Source organism: Mesocricetus auratus, unplaced genomic scaffold (assembly GCF_017639785.1).
Source record: "Mesocricetus auratus isolate SY011 unplaced genomic scaffold, BCM_Maur_2.0 Super-Scaffold_100011, whole genome shotgun sequence".
Classification (NCBI taxonomy): Eukaryota; Metazoa; Chordata; class Mammalia; order Rodentia; family Cricetidae; genus Mesocricetus; species Mesocricetus auratus.
Window position 1 is genome coordinate 2,744,825 of NW_024429195.1, and position 9,211 is coordinate 2,754,035.

Below are 9,211 nucleotides of genomic sequence, written 5' to 3' on the forward strand. Positions count from 1 at the left end.
TGTCTGAGGCCCTGGGACCAGGGAGCATTCAGAAGTCAGGGAACCTGAATTTGGCCTAGACAGACGCTGTGAAGAGTAAAAATGTCAGACACTGACAACAAAAGTGTATGTATCCCAGGGATGGCTCAGACTGATCAGTACACAGAGAGACACCATCACCCTTGGTGGAAACGGGCCCCACCCACCGGAATTCCCTAAAACTGAGAGTTGTGAGTGAGAGGCCAGTGGATAGACCAGATTCCGCATGACAGCCATCTGTCTGTCACTCACAGATGGGCTGGGGACGTGGTCCGGCATAGGAGCACATCCTGCCCTTGCAGAGGGGACCTGTTTTCACTCCCATGTTGGCTGAATGGCCTGGGACTCCTGTTTCAGGGGATCTAATGGCACCTTGTGGCCTTTGAGGGTACCTGCACACAAGTGGTATACAACCAAACACACACACAAATATACATATGAATGAAAAATAATCTTAAAAATAAAAGAAAGAGCCGGGCGTTGGTGGCGCACGCCTTTAGTCCCAGCACTTGGGAGGCAGAGGCAGGCGGATCTCTGTGAGTTCGAGACCAGCCTGGACTACCAAGCGAGTTCCAGGACAGCCTCCAAAGCCACAGAGAAACCCTGTCTGGGAAAACAAAAAAAAAATAATAATAATAAAAATAAATAAAGAAAGAAAGCAAAGAAAAGAAAAGAAAAGAAAAGAAAAGAAAAGAAAAGAAAAGAAAGAAGAGTTAGAGAGAATGGGTCAGTCTTTCCATAGAATACTGAAGCAATTTTGAAGAAAATGCTGGTGTAAACATAGATCGTAACAGGCATCCTAAGGAAGTCTCAGATGGAAATGAAAACATTACTGAACAGAAGAGGCAAACCTGCAATAAACTTGCAAAGAACAAAAATCAAGTGTAGTGTGCTGCGCAGGGTGGGAGCTGTGAGCAGCGATACAACTGGTATTTATGAGGCTGGCACGACGGTGCATGCCTGTAATTCATGTACTGAGGCAGGAGAAGTGCTGTAGTTTGAGACCAGCCTGATCTATATAGCAAGTTCCAGGTCAGACAGAATCTACATAGAGAGTCTATTTTGAAACAGAACAAAAACACTACCACCATCAAAAACAATAATAACAAAATATGATCTTAGCAACATTTTGCTTTTACCTTTTAAGCCCCAACACCTGGCTTTATTTTTCTTTTAATAGGCCAAATATGGCTGGGGCTATAGCCCAGTTGGTAAAATACTTGCTTATCATGAACAGAGCTGGGTTTGATACTTAAAGCAGCTGTGGGGGTGCATTCCTGTAACCCCAACCTTGAACTCAAGACAGGGTGATGAGAAGTTCAAGGTTATCCTCAGCTATATAGCAGACAGTATGCTAAAGGCCAGCCTGGACTACAAACAGCCTCTATACAAAGCTGCAGGGGCCAGGCTGCCTGGCACAGCTCTGGGGGAAAGTCTCTCCTAGGTAGATCAGCAAGGGCAGGATCCCTACCACAGACAATTCAAAGGTCAACAGGATTGTGGGGGTTTGCATGAAAATGGCCCCCATAGGTGCGCAGATTTGAATAGTTGGTTACCAGGAGTGACATTGTTGGGGGGTGTGGCCTTGTTGGAGGAAGTATGATACTGGGAGTGAGCTTTGAGGTTTCAAAAGCCCATTCCAAGGGCAGAGTCTCTCTTCCTGCTGCCTGAATTTGGAAGTAGAACCGGCAGCTACTTCTTCAGCACCACGTATGACTACGTGCCACTATCTATGCTTCATGCCATGATGGTGATGGACCAAACCTCTGAAACGGCAAGCTGGCCTCAATGAAATGCTTCCTTCACAAGAGTTGCCATGGTCATGACGCCTCTTCACAGCTCTCGAACAGTGACGGAGACAAGGATGATTCTCAGGCCTTAAGATTTCATATAATGTGCCTTGTAATTTGCACTTATCTTAGACTTGCCATCTCTTTCTTTCTTATTTCTATAGATGTGAGCTTTTTACTCTATGCCTGAACCATAACTGTACTTTTTTTTGGGGGGGGGGACTGATATTACTCGGTAGCCAAGGCTGGCCTGAAACTCAAGTTATGGGATGACAGGCATGAGCCACCATTCTGGAGTCCATAACTGAACTTTGGAAGGCTATAGCATGTATCCTACAGGTGCACAACTGGGGAACAATTTCCCTTAAAATTATATATATATATATATATATGTATGTATATATATACATACATACATACACACACACACATATATATACATATATATACATATATATACATATATATACATATATATATGTATATGGATTGCTTTGTCACCTGTTGACATGACAAACTCCCCCAACAAAATCAACTCAAGGGAGAGAGGATTTGTTTTGGCTCACGGTTCAAGGGTGTGGTAATCGGGAACACGTGAATCCTGATGTCCTGATGGCAGGAGCCTGAGGCAGCTGTGACGTTGCTTGTCAGTCAGGAAACACAGACACATGTTAGCGCTCACCCAGCTTTGTACTTCAAGTGACCTAGCCAAGACAATCCCTGGCATGCCCTGGGGCTATTAAATTCATTAGAGAACCCCTTACAAGTACACTAAGTCGCTTGCCTCTTTAGAGATTCTAGATTCTGTCAGGCTGACAGTCAATACTAACCGTACTACCCATATCTGACTTAGATGAGGTTTAGTATTGAAAGCTGATGCCAGAAAACAGTAAGATTTGGAATGCAATGAGTATATTTCCATGTGAGAAGGAGAAGAACTGAGGAAGCAGGACTAGAATAGTATGATCACCCGTATTAATATCCTTCAACTATCCCTAATCATTGACTGTGGAAGCAGAAGTAGAATAGTATGATCACCCTTATTAATATCCTTCAACTGTCCCTAATCATTGACTGTGGAAGCAGAAGTAGAATAGTATGATCACCCGTATTAATATCCTTCAACTATCCCTAATCATTGACTGTGGAGCCTTCGGGCAGTGAGTAGATCATAAAATGGCGCCTCTATAAAAGGAACTAATGACTTTATAAAAGAGACTCTGAGTTGGGTATGGTATGAAGGCCTGTAAGCTCAGAACTCACTATGTAGCTCAGGCTAGCCTGCAACTTGTGAACGTCTTGTCTTAGTCTCTTCAGTGCTTTGATTATAACATGGGTGTCTTTACATCTGGCTGTAGGCTCTTTCAGTTGATTTTGATTTTGTTTTATATTATCACTATCCATTAAAAACAAAATTATACACAAAACATTATGCACACAAACACTGAATTGGATAAATACAAAACTTTTCCCTAAAAGCTTGCACTTGTAATATTCTCCTGTTGTTTGTTGTTAGCTGGATTCAGAAATTTAGTACTCAACAATAGAATGATAATTTAACTGAAGTAGAATAAGCTAGAAAAAGACCAACTTTTAGCACTGCTTGTACTGCTCATTTCCAAGCATGACTTCACTCTGACATCTGGAACAGAAGGACCTGGAGAAGAGCTAAAACACGATATGTCATTACCATTAGCAACCCGACCACAGAAGCTTATACCTGTCGACTGTAATATGTGTTTTTAGGGGAAAAAGCTGAGTGCCAGGCAGGGTTCTGTAAAACCTCGATTGCTCACTCACTTTTCCTTGTTGTTTTGGGGTATAAACTGGACCACAGACCAAAGACTTTCAGGAACTGTCCTGGCTCTGGTGACATCTTTATTACACTCTCACTGGTGTCAGAGTGCTTTTTCAAGAGAGATTCCCACAACATAACTACTGAAGAGAAATCAGCACTATAGCTAAGGAGTCATAATTGAAAGAAATTGTTAAAACACTGATAAAAGCCAGGCATAATGGCACATATCTATAGTTGCAGCACTTGGTAGGTCATAGTGCTACATAGTGAGTTTAAGAGCTATATGAGGCCCTTTCTAAAATAAACAGGACCTTATCTAAACAACAACAAAAAATAAGTAAATAGGCTAACCAACTACTTACTGATCAGATTTGCTGTCTGCTCTATAAAAGGCAATTCATGCCTACTATTGTAAACCTAGTCAAAAGCCCATCACGGGAGAGATCAGAGGTCCTGGGATGGGAAACTTACGATTTTTGTTTTGTTAAATGGACATGTCAAGCTTCTCTCTAGATATTTATGATTATACCCATGGATTAGGGCTGCTCTCAACTTTTGTCACGGAACCTTCTTTTCTTTCTGCAGTGAACAGCCGTCCATACAAAGGTTCAGCTGACCAAAGTGCTGAGAATAAGTGATTGGTGAATGCTCAGCCCTAAATGAGACATTTATATTAACCGTTTCCTGCCACCCCACTAAGACCCAGGGTACAATGCAAGAGCCGGAGGATGGCGTAGAAGTGCTGTCTTCTGAACATGACATGGACATTGCTCTCATGAAGTCACAGCAGCTACGATTACCTGTACGAGATCAATCCAGTCAACACTGCAGCATGGATGGGAGAGGGACTCAGAAGTTTCCCCCCCTATCTTAGGAGCTGTTGGCAGTGGTTGGCTGCTAGGAGGGTCGTTTTTCTTCCAGAGAATGGCTGCTGGTAGGTTGCCCATGCTCCAGTGCTTGGCCTCAAAGACGTGCACATGCAGGTAATACTAGTTGGACTCAGTGAGCTCTGAAAAACAAAAAAGAGAGGGTCCTACTGGGGAAAGTCGGAGGATTGGATATGATCAAGATACATTGTATACAAGTAAAGTATTGGCTTTTTTTTTCTTTTTGTTGTTGTTGTTTATTTTTTGAGACAAGGTTTCTCTGTGTAGCTTTGGAGCCTGTCCTGGAACTCAAATCTGTAGACCAGGCTTACCTCCAACTCACAGAGATCTGCCTGCCTCTGCCTCCCCTAGTGCTGGGATTAAAGGTATGTGCCACCACCATCTGGCTAAGGTATTGTTTTTTTTTGTTTTTTTTAAAAAATATTTTATTTATTTATTATGTATACAATCTTCAGCATGCCAGTAGAGGGCACCAGATCTCATTCAAGGTGGTTGTGAGCCACCATGTGGTTGCTGGGAATTGAACTCAGGACCTCTGGAAGAACAGTCAGTGCTCTTAACCGCTGAGCCATCTCTCCAGCCCCTGGCTAAGGTATTGTTAAAGAATAAAGATAAATTAGAATAAATTCACTTGTTCATTTGACCCTACCAGTTGAGCTATGCAGTGAGACCCTGTCTCACAAAATTAAACGATAACTCAACTGATGTGGCATCCATAAAATGAATAACTATTACAAGTTTAAAAAGAAAAAATATGGGGCTGGAGAGATGGCTCAGAGGTTAAGAGCACTGACTGTTCTTCTAGAGGTCCTGAGTTCAATTCCCAGCAACCACATGGTGGCTCACAACCATCTGTAATGAGATCTGGCGCCCTCTTCTGGTATTGCAGACATGCATGGAGGCAGGATGTTGTATTCATAATAAATAAATAAATCTTTAAAAAAAAAGAAAAAATATGATATATGTGGGTGGTATTGATTTATAAACATCTTATTTGGATTTCAAGAATACTGATGCTGGGGGTGGGGCTGATCCCAAAGGTCACTTATTATATGATTCTACTATACAGATTTTCAAATGACATAAATATAGTCAGGAAAAACATTAGAAACTGAAGAGAATTAGGAGGAGAGAGGGTTGGTATAGGTATGATATCAAACAGGAATAGCACTTAAAAGTTTAACACAGAACACACAAACACACACACACACACTAGTACATGTAAAAAAAAGTGAGATCTAAATAAGACTAGCTAAGTTACTTCATAGGCATCTACTTCCTATGTTTGTAGTATTAATGTATCATCTTACAAAACTCAATGAAATTGCTTGCCTACTTGGTGAATACCAGGCTAATATGACTCTGTCTCCATGGGAGTAGGGGGTGAGGAGTTGACAGAACCCAAAGTTGTCTTCTAGTCTTTATACTCACATACACCATACACTCATGTACACATCCACATACTAGTGTACACCCCAGCACAGGAACACACACATAAAAGGTCTGGGGTTAGCTCAGTGATAGAAGTCTTGTCTAGTATGTATGGAACGCAAGGTCCAATCTCAAAGTAAAGGGGAAAAAACCCCAAATAGAAATGTGTAGTGGCTTAACTTGTAGTAGTGGCCACACCCTTTGGGCCTGGTTTCAGGTGACCCCTTCAAGGCAGAGGAGTGGCTCTCTCCTGGGTGGCAGAAAGAGTTGTCAGAAGGGCAGAGACTGTATGTATCCTCTGGAGCAGGAAGGCTGCAGGTGCTTATTTACTCTTATCTGTGTTAAGTTCTTCCCCAGTAAAACACCTGCTTATCTTTTATCTTGGGTTTGGTGAACTCATTTAAACACCACCTTCAGAAATGCAAACTCATTATTTTCTCTTCAAACAAAGAAACCAAAAGCCTGACATTACGTAGCCTTTGTCTTAGTCAAGTTTCTACTTTCATGACCACAGCAGCTCTTCTAAAGGAAAGCAACTGGGGCTTGCTTTCAGTTTCATTATCTGCATGGCAGGTAGAGTGTGGCGGCACCCAGGAAGACAGCACACAGGTGACAGAGGAGCTACTGAGTCCTACATGGAGACCCACAGGCAGAAGGGAGAGAGGGAGGGAGAGAGAGAGAGAGAGAGACAGAGACAGAGACAGAAAGACAGAGACAGAGAGAGAGACAGAGAGACAGAGAGAGACAGAGAGAGAGAGACAGAGAGACACAGAGAGAGACAGAGAGACAGAGACAGAGAGACAGAGAGACAGAGAGAGACAGAGAGAGAGAGAGACAGAGAGACAGAGAGAGAGAGAGAGACAGAGAGACACAGAGAGACAGAGACAGAGACAGAGAGACAGAGACAGAGAGAGACAGAGAGGCAGAGACAGAGAGACAGAGACAGAGAGACAGAGAGACAGAGACAGAGAGAGACAGAGAGACAGAGAGAGACAGAGACACAGACAGAGACAGAGACACAGACAGAGAGACAGAGACAAAGAGAGACAGAGACAAAGAGAGACAGAGAGACGGCAAGAGGGCCATTAGGCTTGGCTTGGGTTTCTGAAACCTCAAAGTCCATCCCCAGTGACACATTTCCTCCAACAAGGCCACACCCAATTCAACAAGGGCACACTTCCTAATCCTAAACAGTGTCACCTATTGATGACTAAGTATTTAAATATAGGAGCCCATGGGGGGGCACTCTTATTCAAATTCATACAGTCAGTCAGTCTTGTAGGCTGCTTTCCTGAAACCCTTGCAATGCAAAAATGTGAGTGGTAAACCTTACTCTGTATTCAGTGGAATTGAGACTTGTACAGGTATGACAGCAAATGCTGGTGAGGCTAGCGTTTGGCAAGTGGAAGCAGGAGCATCAGGAGTTCAAGACCATCCTAACAGGTACATATCGAGCTCAAAGCTGGCTCGGGCTGCATGAGATCCCTTCTCAAGAAAAGCAAAAACAAAAAGCAGGGCCAGGCAGGGTGGTGCACGCCTTAATCCCAGCACTCAGGTGAAAGGCAGGGGGGTCTCTGTGGGTTCAACTCCAGCCTTGGTCTACAAAATGCATTTTGGGCCAGTTAGGACCACACAGTAAGACCCTGTGGCAAAAATAAGTAAAAAAGAAATAAACTGAGACTTTTGGTCTCACTAAGATAATAGCACTGCAAACTGTTTTCTTTTCCGATTTTTTTGTTTGTTTTTGAGACGTGATTTCTCTGTGTAGCCCTGCCTGTCCTGGAACTTGCTATGTAGACCAGGCTGGCCTTAAACTCAAAGATCCAGCCCGCCTCTACCTCCTGAGTGCTGAGATTAAAGGTGTGTGTCGAGGTTGCCCAGCTTTCAGTGTCTGAGAAAGGGTCTTGCTATGTCGTTATGGATGGCCAGGAACTTCGTTTGGATTACAAGCATGCACCAACTGAACGGGAAATCACACAATCCAATTAAGGACGAATGAAATAAAACCCAGTTCTATTCTTCTCTTTAACAAAGACTAGAAGACTTCAGGGCTGCCATTCATTTTCTGTTGTTTAAATACATTAAACTAGATGTGCTGGCTCATTATTTAAAAAAAAAAAAAACCAGGACTCAGGAGGTTAAGACGGGGTGGTGGTGGTGGTGGGTGGGGTAGTGGTGGCTGTAAGTTTGAGAGCAGTCTGGGTTATATGGGCTAGCCTGAGCGTCAGTGTGACCCAGGACCCAGTCTCAAAACAGTAGAAAAGTTAAAAATAATAGTAATAATAAGCAATAACAATAATTACTAATAGTCTCAAATTCCTGAGCGGGTGCAAGGGCTGGAGAGATGGCCCAGTAGTTGAATGCTTACTGCTTGTTCACCAACGTAACTCCAGCTTCAAACTTCTCTGTCTCTGTCTCACACACGCACACACACACACCCACACACACTCTGAAGTGGGAGGAGAGTTGGAGAAGAAGGGAGGAAAGGAAGGAGGAGGGAGGGAGACAGGGAGCACGAGAGAATCAGCTAAATGGTTAATAAGCTGCGGGGGGGGGGAGAAGAAAAAACCCGCAAGGGCAGCAAACGCGCGACAAAATTTAAAGCATTAAAAAAAAAATGACCAAAGCATGTGCTGCTGTGTTTGCAGGGACGCCTGAAAACTGGCCAGCGAGGCACTTCATAACGTTTTTCGGAAAACCTGTTTCTCCGGCATCGCTGGAGACACCAAATCTATGATCTCAACGTTCCCAGATCCAAGAGCTTCCAACGATTCGTGAAAAGAAACAAAACAAAACAAACAAACAAACAAAAAAAAACAAGAAAGGGAGGCCACTTAAAATGCCTAACTGTGGATGCCAAGAAGGGCGGCTTCGAGAAGTTTCCCAGTGGCATAAAGTAAGACGCGGCGGACTGAAAAGCTATCTATCTCATTCACCCGGTGTGTACACGGCGGTGCCCTACACTTTCCCATCCCACTGGGGAAACTGCACCGCCTCATTTCCACGCAGTCGAGCACCAGGCCAGCCGCGCGCTGACACCAAAGCTCGGTAACCATCTTGGGGCGGGAGCGTTACACAGGGAATGAAGGAAACACAAAGACAAACTCTCCCACACCACCCTGCTGCACAGCATCGCTAAAGAAGGGGCTAGTGGGGGAGGGGGGAGAAAAACAAAAACAAAAACAAAAAAAAACCGTGCTCACGTGGCGACGGAGGCCCAATGGCCGAGGCCCACGAGTGCCAGCCCGGCGCACGCGCAGACGGAACCCCGGGCCCCGCCTCCATCC

At 43.9% G+C, this 9,211-nt stretch overlaps 1 protein-coding gene across 2 annotated transcripts in view; it reads right to left on the bottom strand.

Annotated features, from left to right (window-relative positions):
• The window catches only part of Gmps (guanine monophosphate synthase), a 51,981-nt gene extending 42,798 nt beyond the window's left edge, over nt 1-9,183 (bottom strand). Inside the window, exons 1-2 of one of the 2 annotated variants that reach the window (XM_040754347.1) lie at nt 9,128-9,183; nt 4,407-4,615 (exon numbers count right to left, since the gene is read on the bottom strand). In XM_040754347.1, coding sequence (XP_040610281.1) covers nt 4,407-4,553 — 147 coding nt within the window. In that variant the 5' untranslated portion in view covers nt 4,554-4,615; nt 9,128-9,183. The remainder of the gene's footprint in view (nt 1-4,406; nt 4,616-9,127) is intronic. The other variant, XM_040754348.1, reaches the window with a different exon arrangement.
• Nucleotides 9,184-9,211: the final 28 nt, after the last annotated feature.